Genomic DNA, 16,283 nt, shown 5'->3' on the forward strand with positions numbered 1-16,283 from the left:
AAAAAAAAAAGAAAAGAAAAAAGTTCAGTACCCATATCTTGATGCTGATTGGCTACAATCTCCTGCAGATTCACAGGGCAAGATACCAGATTAATAGGCATGATAATGCAGCAAATAGTTATTTTCATGTCGCTCAAGGTTATAGGTCTTTTCTGCTAAAAATGTTAACAGCTCTTAATGCAGTACTAGTAGCAGGTTAATGTGTTTGAAATCCAAGAACAGATTAAACCGGCAATATAACAGGGTGTTTGTCTGAAGAGGGCTATAAAGTCACAGTATTTCTAATGCCTGTGTGTCTGTCTTTCTATCTTCCCTGCAGATGTACAGCAGGTGTTGGTGTGTAAAGAAAAGCTGCCCCCTAAGCATCAGGAGCAGAGGAACAGACAGACCTGGAGGACCCAGGGCTCCCACACATTAAAGAATAACAGGAAGAACTGTGGAGCATTCAGGAGGGAGAGCAGCTTCAAGGTCTGGAGGGGGGTGACACCATCAAGGTCCCATTCACTGCTGTACCTGTGAAGAGTGGGGATGATGCTGACAGACCTCAAACCTCACAGCTTCATCAAAGACAAAGTGAGCAGATGAGAACAGAGGCTGATGGAAAGAACTGTGGAGGATCAGTACCAGCCAGGAACTCAGATCTACCTGGTGATGACAGCAGTTCATACTTTTCTGAAGCTGAGACTGACAACAGTAATGATGTTTGGGAGGAGACTACAGAACCTGAGTCACATTTAATTGGCTTCAAAAACACCAGTTCTCAAAGTATGGGAAATATAATTTGTGTTGTTTGTGGTAAAAAACTTTGTTCCATGAAAAGTTTATATACACAGCAGTCCACGTGGAATATGAATCCTTCATTTGTTCAATATGTGGTAAAATATTAGCTCATAGGCGAACATTAGTTGCACACATGAAAATTCACATGGAGGATGAACCTTTCAGCTGCATAGTGTGTAAAAAAGGATTTAATCACTGTCGATCATTGATGATCATTGAACACATAAGGACCCACACTGGAGAGAAACCCTACTCCTGCTCAGTGTGTAACAAATCTTTTAACAGGAGAGGAACTTGGGTCGTCCACACCAGGAGTCACACAGGGGAGAAACCCTTCTGCTGCACACTCTGTGGGAAAACATTTGGTCGCCAAGCACATCTGAAGAGGCATGAGAAACGCCATTCAGCAGAGAAACCGTTCAGTTGTTCGTACTGTGGGAAATGTTTTAATGAAAAAGGACATCTGAAAAGACACATCAGACTACGCACAGGAGAGAGGCCATTTAATTGTGAGGTTTGTGGGAGGAGGTTTATTCGACAAACTCATTTAAAAACCCATAAATGTATAATTTTTCCCACCAGTTCTTAGAAAGTCTTACTGTTAATTTTCACACCCTACACCTCTTGGACATCTCTCTCTCTCTCTCTCTCTCTGTAACACTATAGCTTAGATTGATATTTGACATTTATTCAGATCAGATTGTGTGATAATATTTGGGAGTGTTGATTGGTTGCAATCATTGCAGCAGTGACAGTTAATGGTTAAATTTTGAACTTATGATACCATATGGTCACTAATATGTATGCATGAATCGATGTTAAATAAAATGTGTAATCACAATGTCCCTCCCCAGTTTGCATCTGACTGCAGACCTTTGTTTGCCAAGTCGGGCTCATAGTTTTGTGCTAAGAGGTCATAGCATAACTTTGCTGCCTTTGGTGTATACATCAAGACTATGGCAGCTTGTCTATAGTGAGATTAACATTAAGTTGAAGTAAAGTGCTGTAATTGTCTCCTTTTCATAACACCCTTCTTGGAAAACCATTTTCACAGCAAACCTTCTGCTCAGTGCAATCGCTGCTCTGTGTCACAGCAAATGGTAGAATGCAAACACAACCACTGTGGGTCTGTGAAAATCAGTGAGTGAGACACAAATTCTCATAATCCCTCTGTTTGATGATTGTGGTCGACACTTTTATGTATTTATTTATTTGTAGCATGGAGCATGCAGTAGAGGAGCAGACTTTTTTTTTGCTCAGCTGCATCCATACAGCGGATGGTAGGACTGTTGAAGTGGACAAAACGTTGTATAGGGATGTCCCTCTCTGAATCGAGTAATAAAGTTCATTATTACTAAAGCATGAGTTTTGTCTGCGGAGGGCAGTAATGCGTCTTTGCTGAGTTCAGTCTGACATACTTTTATTTTGAAAGGTAAGAATAACGTTCTTCCGCACCACAACTTCCCGGAAATCCCTCCAACTAAAATCCATTAAAAAAATAACTTTTCCGCCGCGGAACTTCCACATCCAGTGCCGTTTCATACGATGCAAGCAGTCTCTTGTCGAGTCTTTGTTTCGGAATATACAACGTAATTTACCCCCCGCGTCACAGACATTAGATTGTGCCTGGATTAAATCTGGCACTTTTTGTTCACCTGCTTCTGGATGTTTTATCTCTGATACATCCCCGGTGCCCTGCTAAGCCGTTGAGGTTAGCTTAACTTGCTGTCTGGGTAAGGGAATTACTTTATCAGTATAATACGACTAGTAAGAGAATAAAGACATCATTTATGTTAAAGCACCAAACGATAAATCTCTCTCTCCTCTGTATGTGTGTGTACTGAAAGGAAAAGAAATTTGACATTTCTGAAAGAAAATGTCAAAAGTCCAAACTCTGAAAGCTCTGGCGAGTCAGAGACAAACTGCGGCTGCTGAAGAGATCATTGAGCTGTTTGGAAGAACCATTGCAGAGTACAGAGACTTAAAAGAGGAAAACAAGCGACAGTGGAGGAAAACTACAGCTGTTTCAGTCAAAGCAGGTTTGTAAACATGTATTAACCTGGCAGACAGAGGCTGTAGAGTAAACATGATGGTGTTCAGTGGACACTAGAGATATTAGGAGTATGCTGCCTCAGTAGAAACACTCTCAATAAGAATTTGCCAAACTTTATGATACATTGCTAATTCAGGTCAAACAGTTACAGAGTGATAACACAACAGCATAACAAACCCTGTATGTGTGTGTAAAATAAACCAGCTGTGAGTGAAGATAGACTGGGGGTTTACTGCCGTCAGAGCACGTGAAGATGTCACATTTCTGAAAGTTTATGTTCTTTGTGTGTGAGCTAAGCCCTGACCTCATGCAAACACAGACACCAAAACAGGGGGCAGAGCACTGTCTTGATCTGTGATCAAGTATCTACTATCTCCTCCTCACCACTACAGGGATATCATCATATTTCCCAGTCCTTTACGGCCCTGCTCCCTGTCTATGGTCAGATGTGATGGGCTTAGACAGCTATCAGTCATGGAAGCAGCCCTTTACCTATTGAAACCATAACAACTTTTTTTTTGCTCTAGAAATCCAGCAGGTGATTGTTGGTGACCATATTAAATTTGAGCAGCAGGAGTGGATTCCCAGTGTAGACCCAGAGCTCCCACATATTAAAGAGGAACTGCAGGAACACTGGAGTGTTCAGGAGGGACACCAGCTTCAAGGACTAGTGAAGGGCAAAGATGATGAAGAGAAAGCTCAGTCTTCACAGCTTAATCAGAGAGAAACTGATGAACAGATAAAAGAAGAAGCTGAAGGGGAGCAGTGTGAAGAATCAGAACCAACCAGGAAGCTGAGAGTGTTGGTGAAGCAGCAACTTACTTCAGCTGTTGAAGAGATATTTGGGCTGTTTGAAACAACGTTGGCAGAGTACGAAACAGAGATTGAAGGTCTACATAAGCTGCTGGAAGAGAGGGTGAAGCCTGAGGTCCAGATTATCACAGCAGGTTTGTAGAATGTTTTACAAAGACTAATCTGTTAAATTCATTAATGATATGTTATTGTAGGGCAAAACAGTATTTCTAAATGATCCTGTCTTCTAATAGAATCACATAAACACACCACATAAAGCTCATCTGAAGAAATGAGCTGTTTGGGGTTAGTTGAAGTGGTCCTGTTAACTCTCACTAAGCTAACTGGGTCTGATATGGATTCATTTACTGGTCTTGAATGAAGTTATCTTCAGTAATGTTGCACTCTTATTTTGAAATACGGGCATCAGAAGTGTAGAGTCTCTGTGACTATAAGCTTTTTCACTCCAGCTGTCAAAACACCAACTATTTTACCTTAAAATAACAGCTTCAAAATCATTTTGATGGTACACACACTTGTAACAGGGACTCCATGCCCTGCTCGTCTCTTCTTGCACTATGTGACCTTGGTGCTTCTTAAAGTGCAGAAGTCAGGCCCAGGAAGTCCACGGTTAACGTTCATCTCCGATATCAAGAGAGGAAACTTTGAAAATATTAGGAATTCTACGCAGAGTTTAGCGTGTTAGTTACAGTGACAGCGCTTCCTGCTCCAGCAGCTGGGGATCATGGGTAATATACACTGTGTTTCAGTTCAGTGAGTGGGGCCACTCACTGAACTGAAGTTAGTTGATAGACTTTGTTTTTTTGAATGTCAAAATCGCAAAACCGTTTGGACTTAATCATCACCCATGGCTGAAGAGAACGCTGCCACTCAGGAAAAGTTACGTTATGATGCTTTAATTTAAAGCTGAGGGACCATCTTAAACTAGGGAGGTCAAATGTCCTGCCTACAATATAATCACGATGGGGGCAGAAAGACACTGCGGTCTTTTGTGTACCATATTTTTTTGCAGCCAGCACAGTCTTGATTTGAGATAGTGTTTTGATAGTGTACATTTTTGACAAAATTTCCACTATCTCACCTTCACCACTACAGGGATATCATCATATTTCTCAGTCGTTTACCAGGCTTGCTCCCTGTCTATGGTCAGATGTGATGGGCTTAGACAGCTATCAGTCATGGAAACAGCCCTTTAGCTACTGACACCATGGCTTGACCATAATTTTTCCTGCTCTAGACGTCCAGCATGTGATGCTTGGTGACCAGATTCAATTTAAGCAGCAGGGGTGTGTCCCAGTGTAGACCCAGAACTCCCACATATTAAAGAGGAACTGCAGGAACACTGGAGTGTTCAGGAGGGACACCAGCTTCAAGGACTAGTGAAGAGCAAAGATGATGAAGAGAAAGCTCAGTCTTCACAGCTTAATCAGAGACAAACTGATGAACAGATAAAAGAAGAAGCTGAAGGAGAGCAGTGTGAAGAATCTCCTATTTAAAAATTGTCATGGTAAAGCCAGATTTTATACCATTTGTACCTAGAAGCACTACTGGGTAAAATTTTGCCCTGTAGAGGACTTGGTCATTTTCACGCTATTAATACCATACGTTTATATAAACACTCTGTGTTATGGAAATGCCTTCTGTTTACTACTATGTGTGATAGAGCTGTGTCAATGCAGTGCATGAGGAAAACTCTGATGGTGGGGAGGTTTCAGGACTGAGCGACGTGTCCTGGGATAATTCTGGATCTGACGAGTCATCATCTGACAGTGATTTAGAGCCTCTGCAGAAAGTGAGGCCAGTGAACCCTCTGCCTGAGGACGGGCCTGTTACAGATGGTAAGCAATGAAAAATTATCTTTTATCCTGTCTGTAGCCCTATCCTGTGACATATAATTGTTATGATAGATGTAAAAAAAAATATATAGATGTAAAAATATGATCCCTTGCGTGCTAGCAGCACCTAGCCTTGGACTCTACGCTAACACACTCAACACTGCAGCTTTCCCAAAGCATGTATAGCTTGTAGGAATGACTCTTTAAGATATATATATAGATACATAGATAATGACTTTTCTTTTTCATTAGTAGTCATTAATATTACAGTTCTTAATTCATTTCAAAGCTGTAATAATATCATATATGGCAGTCAAAAGAAGTCATTCCCTCTCTCCTGTTTAGTGTGTGCCATGGAGGTGTCACCAGCCCAAGACATCGATAAGGATGGCACAGTGAGGATGGTCATTGAATCTGCCGGAGGCACAGGGAGACGGCAAATACAGAACATCTGTAGTGATTCAGCTGGCCCCACGCTACACGCACGGCGCAACATTTGCGACAAACTCTCAGCATTTATGTGTCTGTGTGATGGTGTAATGTTGCAGCACATTCGTGAATGCACCATTGCCAAAGCACGCAGAGCGGGTGAAGAGAGAGCCAACTGGGATGTCTCTCTTGCGGAGCTAAAGGCCTTTATTGCCCTTCTGTATGTGAGGGGTGCATACTGTGGGAAAAACATAGACGTTGAAAGTTTCTGGTCAGAGCAATGGAGCATCATGTTTTTCACCACAACAATGTCGAAGAACCGGTTTCAAGAAATCATGCGCCACCTGTGCTTCGATCAGAAAATGACTCGCTGTTGCCAGTCGACCAGTGACAAATTTGCACACCTGAGGGAAGTGTGGGATAGGTTTATAAAGAACTCCATTGCATGTTACAGACCAGGGCGGGACATAACAGTGAATGAACAACTGTTCCCAACAAAAGTAAGATGCCCCTTCACGCAGTACATGTCCAACAAGTTTGGCATCAGGTTTTGGCTGGCTGTTGATGTTGACACCAAGTACATTCTGAATGGCTTCCCATACCTGGGAAAAGATGACAGCAGGTTGGCCACGCAACGCCTTGGAGAAAATGTGATGCTGAAGCTGGTGGAGCCCTTTGTTTGCAAGGGAAGGAACATCACTACCTCCATCCCACTTGCCAACACACTGTCTTCCAAAAATACCAGCCCTGTGGGCAAAATCAATAAGGACAAGCGGGAGTTGAAACATGGCAAAATGGTGCTGTCCATGAACCAATCCAAGAGAAATGTGCACCTGAAGAGAAAGCCAGAGATGAAGACCTATCACAACCAAACAAAAACAGGAGTTGACATCCTTTACCAAATGGCTCATCAGTACACAGTGAAAGGTTCTTATTCTTATTCTTATTCTTATTATTGTTGTTGTTGTTGTTGTTATGTACAACATATCTTATGCTCTCTCTCTCTCTCTCTCCATCTGTCTAGATGGCACACGTAGATGGCCTGTTGCTGCCTTTTACAACGTGCTGGATTTTGCTGCCATGAATGCCTGGGTGCTGTACCAGAGCTGTATGAATGAAAACATCCCCAGAAGGGACTTCATTCTTCAGCTGGCCCAGGAGCTGCGTGCCGAGTGGATGGCATCAAGGGAGCCACCGCGTCTGGACGTGCCTCTCAAATATGCAGCAGAGGACCGCAAGAGAATGACATGCATGGTGAAGGCCCAATGCAAACAGAACAAAACATACTGTAAATGCCTCAAGTGTGGGGTTGCTGTTTGTGGGAAATGCACAGTTAAGGTGATGTATGTTTGTGCAAGGTGTGTTTGAGCAACATGTAGCAGAAATAATTACTTAAACTTCCCCTAATGTTTTCTGATCCGTGTCATTTTTGTTTGGTTTTTCTTTTTCTGTTAAACACCGAACATACCTTGTGTGTCATATAAATAAAGTTTGCTATAATATCATTTTATTGTCATATTGTCATTTTTTGAGTAGCATAAAGGGACTACAACTAGCATTTCGTTATGCAACCCTCTGTTATAGAAATGAACCTTGCACCTTGAAAATCAGTGAATTCAAATAGAGTAAATTTTACCCAATGTGTATTATAGGCATACAGTGATAAATAGGTAGGTGAGTGTGAATATTCTCTAGAAAAAAGGGTTCTATAATAATGATCAAAGCATTGTGGTTATGGCATAACTCACTAACTGTATATCGCACATTCAATTTTTTTTTGTTTGTTAGCCACAGAATCTCGAACTGTGGGGCTGCCATAACATGATGTTTATGTTTAATTACATCATAAAAACAATTTAAATGATAATTTCAATATAATTCACTTTAAATTTCCTGCCTGACGTGGGTTTTCCCCACTGTTCTTTGAAATTCAGAAATTAATATATCACTCTGTAAAGTGCTCCAGACTTCCACCTCACACGTGTTAACTGCAGAGATCTAAGATGAGCACAAAGAACACAGGTGTTCAAAAACCATTGGATATTCAAGAATTAATAATTGTCATGAGGAGAAAACCACATAACATCAGCTAGAACACTAAGACAGTGAAGTCAGAAAGTTTAGATATACTATATGTCTTTTGAGCGTAAAACACTTACTTACTATTCCAGATTGTCTCCTTGTGAATTTACTGCAGGAAATCCTGATATTAGTGTGATCACAGTTGAGTTAAACAAGTCTGTTTTGGGTCCTTCCTGTTAGATGTTGCACAGCTGCCAGTGAGTAAAGAGGTTCCCACTGAGAAACACGAGTGGAGGACAAGTCTAGAACAAGAGGACCCAGAGCTCTGGAGTGTTCAGGAGACACAGCAGCTTCAAAGTCTGGAGGAGGATAATACCAACATGTTTCCATTCACTGCTGTGCCTGTGAAGAGTGAAGATGATGCTGAGAAAGCTCAGCCCTCACAGTTTCATCAAAGACAAAGTGAACAGATGGAAACAAGAGCTGATGAAGAGGGCTGCGGAGGATCAGAACCAGCCAGGATCCTTGGTCCAGCCAGTGACTTACAACAAGAATATCATGAAGAGGCATATTCCTCTGATCACAACACTGAAAACAGTGATGATTATTCTCAAGGGATGAGTCAACCTCAGACAGGTTTAATATCTCTCAACTACAATGAGGACATTGTAAGTCATGAAGGTTGTAATTCAGTGGACAAACTCTGTGGTGGTAAAACAGTTAATCACAGAAAAAACATGGCAGTTGACAAAGGAGGGAAACCATTTAGTTGCTCACTTTGTGGAAAAGGTTTTGGTGAAAAATCTGATTTGAAGAGACACATATGATTTCACACAGGGGAGAAACCATTCAATTGTACTTTCTGTGAAAAAAACTTTAGTGAAAAGGCAGATTTGAAGAGGCACATGAGAGTTCACACAGGTGAGAAACCATTCAGCTGTCCCATCTGTGGAAAAGGTTTCAGTGAAAAAACAGATCTGACAAGGCACATTCGAGTCCACACTGGAGAGAAACCATTTAGTTGCTCAATTTGTGGTAAAATATTCAGCCAGAATGAAAACCTGCGCAGACATGAAAGAATACATACAGGGGAGAAGCCCTTCAGCTGTCCAGTTTGTACAAAGAAATTTACTCACAGAGGAGCACTGGTTGTACACATGAGAATCCATACAGGAGAGAAACCATTTGGCTGCTCAGTCTGTGGAAAAAGATACATTGAAACAGGAAATTTGAAAAAGCACATGAGAGTCCACACAGGAGAGAAACCTTTAAAGTGCAGTGTTTGTGGAAGAAGATTTAATTATCAGTCTCAGGTCAAAACTCACAAGTGCTCGGGTGAGAGCAGCGTAACCACAGTCCATCATTCGTGAGGAGATCCAAATCTTGAAGTGTTGTAGGTAGAGATGCAGCCACATCTGAATACCACTCACACAGTTTGTGCTATGGTAAATTCTCAAGTAGGGTCTTTATTGGCTCAATCAGAGGTCTTCATTTCTAATTTTCTTCTTTTGTGAGAGGCCATCTTTCATGTTCTCTAATGTAATTAGTACATCAACATTTATGTTATACTCATCACTTTGCTGCTCTCGCTTTCTCCTCCGCATTCTCAAAAATTAATTTGCTGATAATTTCCAGTCACTCATGGTACCATTAATAAAACTCAGCACCACCTGCACAGATTTAAAAGTTTTCCAGGGGCACACATTTTTGGTGGATTTTTTATCTGAAATATTGGAGGAAGGGTTTCAGTATGTAAACAAAAAATGGTAGAAATTACTAGAATTACAAAATGTAAATACATTCAATGATGTTTACTGACAAAATAATTAAACCATTGATACTAACAAAAACTGTTTTGATCTGATGGCAGCAGAGTGATGATTATGACCTGATAATTAAATAACAGTACCTTTTTTCCATACAGGACATGTACACATGATGTCTGAAGTCTGCTGATGCATGTTCATTTTATGTGGGACTTCCTGTTAGGAGACTCCGGTCTGTAGTATAGTTCCGTACATTTCACTGACAAGCTAGAGAATTGAACTATGTAGATCCATTGTATAATTGTTACATTTTATTTTATTTGGTAATATTGTTGTAACTGTAATAATGCATTATATTTAATTAGCATAGCTACTATGCATATTCAGCATAGCAACATAACAATTGTTATTATAAATAGCTGTACTAGAGTTAACCTATATGTGGTCACAAAAGGGACATCATTATATATACAGTATTTGAGTAATTATACACCTGGGTTACTAGGTGTGTTATTTGATCATTCATGTTGATTTGAAGAAACGCATACCAGGAAAACAAGAAAAAAATTGTTAATTGGCCCTAGGCTTGAAAATGTTGCTATTTTATATTTTTGTCCATGTCACCCAGCTCTTGTTTCGTGCATTTTTAACAATAAATTGACAAATATGGACAAAGAACAAATATGAATACACTGACTGTGTTTCCTTTGACTTCATTTGGAAAGAAATGCTCTGTCTTCAAGAATTCTGATGAAATAAAAGCATCTTCTTCCGTCAGCCATGTGTTTAGCCAGTCTCTCAGGACTTGACCCAAAGCATCTAGAGCAGCACTGGCCTGCGGCTGATTGAAGGCATTTGGTGCCAGCTGGGGTCTGTCATCTCTACCTCAGTAGCCATTTTCACCTGTAGTGTTGATGGCTGCACAGGCCAGCGCAGAATGCAGGTAAGAGCAAACACTTCTGACTCAGCAATAATTCTCACGTTCCTTGCATACCTGAAGCTTAAACTGTTACTGCACATGTTGCAGGTTTAAATGTTAAAGTACATTTATGTGAGTTTTGTTTAACTAAAATGTTTGATGGCTGCATGTACCAACTGATACAAGTTACAGCTCACAACACGTACTGACTCCCAGCTGACTTGAATTTGAATTCTACATAGACTTCTCAATGTTGAATCCAAAGTAAAACCATTTTTAAGTTGCTCAGAGGTAGCAAGTATGTGACAACTTGTAAATGTCCTACTCACTACATATCTTTGTCCCAATACCTTAACTACCAAATTTCTAAGATCCTATTGTGTGTTTATGTCTAATAAAAATGTAAGACAATTATTTGTTACAGAATTTTTCAAAGTAATTGTTAAGTATCCATACTCGGCTACGAAAACACAGTCAGTCTTGGAGTTCTTCCAGGTACTGAAATACCTGTCTAAGATTTTTAAATACAAGGTGAATTCATTTTTTGTACTTGCAACACTGAAGAATAACAACTCAGATTAGACAGAAACATCTGTTAAGACATGTGTCCCCCTTAATCCATAGATCATTCCTTGGAACACATATCTACCATAGAAATATTTCCTATAAGATGTATTCAAGTGTAAGTTAGTGTATGGTTTCTGATTTAGGTGAACTAACCCCCAAGTTTCTTTTAAGAAAAAAAAAACACAAGACTGTAACAACACAATGCATTTGAGTACTTTCTAACATAAATAAAAATAAAAGGGCTTAAATGAAGAATAAACTCATTATGACAATTTTATTTGAATAGATACAAAAAAACTGTTCAATATTGAAGAGAAAATCAAACCAACAGATCACAATATCCAGGTAAATGGCTGCATACTGTCTGCTCATCCAAAACTAAAAGAGGAAGCAACATCTTCAGGAATTAATGCCCAATTGTGTTTCTACAAAATCATTACAATTCAAAAGCCTGTTCAGTTGCTTCACTAACTGCCATTCACCTCAAATTTACATTCATGTAAATAATGATTGAAGTAAAAGGTAGGTAAAATCAAAAAGTAAAGGTTCTAAATATGTCAAGGCCAAACTGTCTCAGATCTCATTTAAAGAAAATTAAGTAAAAGTTATGAATAATCTTAATTCAACATCCACTTGCTAACTTTTTCTGGAGCTTTCAACCTCACCTCATGGTCTTCATTGGCAGATGGAGTTTGCTGTTAGCTTACCAAGCAAACTCTATTTACTGATTATCTAGAAAATGCTAGTAAATGGAAATAGCAATATTCAAGCTGACTTTAAACCAGATACAACAAAATGTAAAGTAGGAGAGGCCCATAAGGATAAAATCCTTTATTACTGTATATGTGATGTTATTTCATGATATCAAGAAATACACTCAGTTGGCAGTTTAATGGGTACACCTACTTAAACCTAATGCAGTTTAAACGATGACTGCTGCAATAAATCCTGCCTTCATGACAGTTGTACTGCTGCTACAGCACTGCTCTGCCTTTCAGTTATTTTTCACAAGCTGAACAGTTTAAAGCTTTTTCATATCCATGACCTGTCATGTGTGTAGGTGACATTTCACTCTGGTTTAACATTTTACCACATTCACACTCTGTGTGTGCTCTCATGTGCTTCCTCATGCCTGCTTTATAACGAAATTTTTTGCCACACACTGTACAACTGAATGGTTGCTCCCCTGTATGAATGATCACATGTTCCTGCAGATGTTGTTTACGGCCAAATTTCTTACCACAGACTGAGCAGCTGAATGGTTTCTCTCCTGTATGAACTCTAATGTGTCTCTGGAGAGATCCCTTCAGGCTAAATTTTTTACCACACTCAGAGCACTTAAATGTTTTCTTGCCAATACTACAATGACATTTTTCAACAATTACGTGAACTTCATTATGTTTCACAAAAGTTGAAACTGGTTGAGGTTCCTTTGTCTCCTTCTGCTCATCATTGCTGTACTCAGTCTCAGAGTCAGAAGAGTCTGTTTCCATCTGTTGAGCTGAGCTGCTGGCTGGAGGCTCTGACTCTTTGTTCTCCACAGTTTGTGTTTGATGAAGCAGTGAGGTCTGAACTTTCTCTTCATCATCTTCGCTCTTCACAGACACAGGAGGGAACGGGAACTTAGTGATGTCATCCTTTAGTCCTTGAAACTGCTGTCCCCCCTGACTGCTCCAGATTTCCTCCTGCTCCTCTTTAATGTGTGGTGGCTCTGGGTCCTCTTTAATCGCAGACATCTGTACAACATCTAAAAGGTAGAAGATAAAGTGTAGGTTACCTTCAGTGTGTTGATACATTAACACTTCATTTCACAGCACAAGATCATTTGTCCTGACATGACCATATAAAAACTCAGGGGCAACTTCTAGCACAGTTTGTGATATATTAAGAGTTTATTTGGTTTAGTGATAGATTACCTGTATTTATTATTTAGTTTACATAGTAAAAATAATTATATTGATGTACCTTTCAGTACAGTTTCTGCCCCCTATGCTGTATTGTAAATCATATGAGAAGATTCTTGCTTTACCTTGGTTTACGACAATGTTTAGGTGGGTGGTATGTGTCAAAGTAACATCCAGATAAAAATCAGGACCCATGGTTTCCCAGCAGATTCTTGGATTGTAGAGATTAGAGATCAGTATTATTCACTTCACCTGTCTGTGGTTTCAATGTTGTGGCTGATCGGTGTAAATTAAATATCACTATTGAGGTTTATTCTGTTAACCATAAATGTTGTGTGGCTGATGGCAACAAATCAGTTTATGAGGCTGATTACATTTTGGCAGAGAGTTCTCTTAAATACAAATGTTCTTAACCTGCTGGCTAATCCACTGTCATGTTAAACCTCTGCATAGATATAAATGGCTCATTCTGAGCGAACGAAAACACAACGACATACTTATGTATATCACATTTCTGCCAATAGAAAGTTACACACTTCCTTAAGAGATAGCAGATACTTCTCTGTAAGCCCACCCCTGGAAAACCTGTAGAACAGGATTCCAGTACCGAGACCCCAGCTCCCACATCCACACCCCCCCAGGGACTGGCAGCAGTAGCTGCGCCGCAGCAGACACGCGGGCGGTGTGAACAAACACACGCACGCGTGTGAGCCCCAGGTGTTCACTGGACCCAGTGTGGGAAGCTAACTGTGTGTTACCCCATAGCTAATATATACAGACACAGCCAGCTCCCTCCCCGTCCTCACTCAGTCAGTCAGCTTGTAAAACTGAGTAAACGGACTAAACTCTTTCTGTATCGATGGAGCAGGAAAAACCCTCCACTAACCTGCTTTGTTTTCCTGGCTAACAGGCCTCTCCACAACTTCCAGCAGTCTGCGCTGGCGTTCAATCTCCTCCTCATATTCCGCTATGGTTGTTTCAAACAGTCTGAATATCTCCTCTACAGCTGTGCTCAGTCGCTGCTTCACCAGCGTTCTCAGGGTTCGGATTTTACACATTGTCACACAACAAACAGCGACTTCTTCTTCAAACAAACTTTGAGTGGGAACAGCTCTGCGGTGCTGACTTCTTCTTCTTCAATTATTGGCGGTTGGCAAAAAATGAATTACCGCCACCAAGTGGTAGGTGATGTGGATCAGATCAGGTCAAACATCTTCTCACTCCAAAGATAACTGAGACATAATTCGATTAAAAAAAAAAAAAAAATCATTTCTCTGAGATCTTACGAAGAATATTTATTAGATTGAGGTGTAATTTTATCTACGTGAGGTTTTGAATCAGATGCCTTCTTTCTGCTCAGTTTCTGACAGGATAGCATAACATAACATAGCAGTACTGTGTCTTCTTTTATTATTATTTCATGCACAAATTTCTCCTTTCAACTGTATACCATCGTCCTTTTCTCTCTTCCTCTCATTGCTTTTGCCAACAGTCCTTCAGTTTCTGCCTCACAATGCTCTTGATTTCCTCTCTGCTGAAGCTAATTGTTGTTGTTGTTATTACTTTTGTGGCCTCCTTTGTAACCTTATCTGCCACTTCATGTCCTTTGAAACCAACACATGCTGGTACCCATAGGAATACTGTAAGAACCATCATTCAAATTCTGTGAAATGTTTGTTGTACTATCAGAATGTCTGGTCTGCTGATTGCTCTCAGTGGTCTTCTGCACTTATAACTATATTGTGGACATTTCTAGGTGGTGGCTTTGGCACAGGACTGTGTGATATTTCCATACAGAGGAGGACATTCAGGACATTCAAGACATGATGCAATGTTAATGAATTTAAATGATGGGTTTTATTAAATTAAAATGATAAATGTTTTGACGCAAGCTTTAAATTTGTCAGTGGCATTAATTTAAAAAAAAAAGTGTGGTATGTTGCTTTAATGACAGCATGCACTCGATCCAGCATGGACTCCACTATTGCAAACCCTGATGCCCCATGTTATTCCAGCATGACTGCCAAAATACTCTGTTTCATTCTGCTGGTACAGACTGAGCCTGTTAGCAGGCTCTGTCACCCTGTTCTACAGTCTTTAGGTGCTTTAGACTGTGGTAGGTGTTGACTGAAAGAGCACATTAACAAAATTATTATTCATTAACAAAAACTTCTCATGAAGAGCTTTGGGCCTCAAAGTGAAATTCTGATATCTTTCTCTCTCTGCAGTGGAGGAAGAGACTTCAAAGAGGGTCTGTACCCTCCTGGAAGTGTACACCAGACAGTCACACAGGTGTGTTAGGTGTGTAGGTGTGTGTTAAAATTCAGGGTTCTTGTTCTAATGGCTTTCAAAAATTAAAACCTCCTGAGTCTCTGTTTGCTCTCATGATGTGCTGTTTTTGTTTTTAACTGAGGACTAACCTTACTTTTAGTAAAATTCCATGTTTTTTTTCTGTCCAATTTTGATTGCTTGTATAAAAATAAAACCACAATAAGTTGCCCTGATAGAATGAAAAAATAATTTCTAATATTTGTCTATAGTGAGAAATGAGAAAAATATTTTTACATTGCAGCAAATCAAACATTGGGGCACACTATGTTAGAAAATCTGTAGTCATACATTTATCTTAAAAATGGTTTGAATTGATATGATCAAAATTAAGGGATGCAGGCTCCCCTGAAGAATTCCATATCACTCTGCAACTTTATTCTAATTATCTGCCTTATATAGTAATGATAGAAAATTCACTTTAATTCTCAATTCCATGGTGCACCTTAAGATCAAAAATGATACAGAAAAGTCCATAAGCTGGATCATAAAGTTTTATTTCACCAGTAAAATCATAAGATACAAATAATATTCATCTGGATTAAGTAAACACCAGCTGTTATGTAGTTCCAATCCAGCTCATCAGAGCAACTGTTTCTGGCCAAATCTTTTGCCACTGCAGTTTTAACTTAGTAAAAAAGTATTTCTTTCCAGTGTGAGATTCCACATCTACAATACATGGTATTGAAGAAGTAAGAAATGTAATAATTCACGCCAACAAATAAAACTCATGATTGACTTAATCAAATGGAACTAACCCCTCCCCACACCTACTTAGATTCTAAACACACTGTCTTGTGTAGTTAATCTGTCTCTTAAATATGAGGATTTCCTGTTTTGTTTTATATCATATCTTTATAAATTAAA

At 39.7% G+C, this 16,283-nt stretch overlaps 2 protein-coding genes across 2 annotated transcripts; one reads left to right on the forward strand and one right to left on the reverse strand.

Moving 5' to 3' along the window:
• Positions 1-2,285: 2,285 nt before the first annotated feature.
• LOC108879799 (uncharacterized) lies at positions 2,286-7,415 on the forward strand. Its single transcript, XM_018671186.2, has 6 exons — positions 2,286-2,513; positions 2,628-2,819; positions 3,361-3,780; positions 5,326-5,484; positions 5,827-6,837; positions 6,935-7,415. The coding sequence occupies exons 2-6, from the start codon at positions 2,657-2,659 to the stop codon at positions 7,276-7,278; spliced, it is 2,097 nt and encodes a 698-aa protein (XP_018526702.1). The 5' UTR covers positions 2,286-2,513; positions 2,628-2,656; the 3' UTR covers positions 7,279-7,415.
• A 4,012-nt stretch (positions 7,416-11,427) lies between these two features.
• LOC108879801 (zinc finger protein 134) lies at positions 11,428-14,251 on the reverse strand. Its single transcript, XM_018671190.2, has 2 exons — positions 13,975-14,251; positions 11,428-12,931 (listed from the first exon to the last, which is right to left on the reverse strand). The coding sequence occupies exons 1-2, from the start codon at positions 14,144-14,146 to the stop codon at positions 12,183-12,185; spliced, it is 921 nt and encodes a 306-aa protein (XP_018526706.1). The 5' UTR covers positions 14,147-14,251; the 3' UTR covers positions 11,428-12,182.
• Positions 14,252-16,283: the final 2,032 nt, after the last annotated feature.

Source organism: Lates calcarifer, unplaced genomic scaffold (assembly GCF_001640805.2).
Source record: "Lates calcarifer isolate ASB-BC8 unplaced genomic scaffold, TLL_Latcal_v3 _unitig_751_quiver_859, whole genome shotgun sequence".
Classification (NCBI taxonomy): domain Eukaryota; kingdom Metazoa; phylum Chordata; class Actinopteri; family Centropomidae; genus Lates; species Lates calcarifer.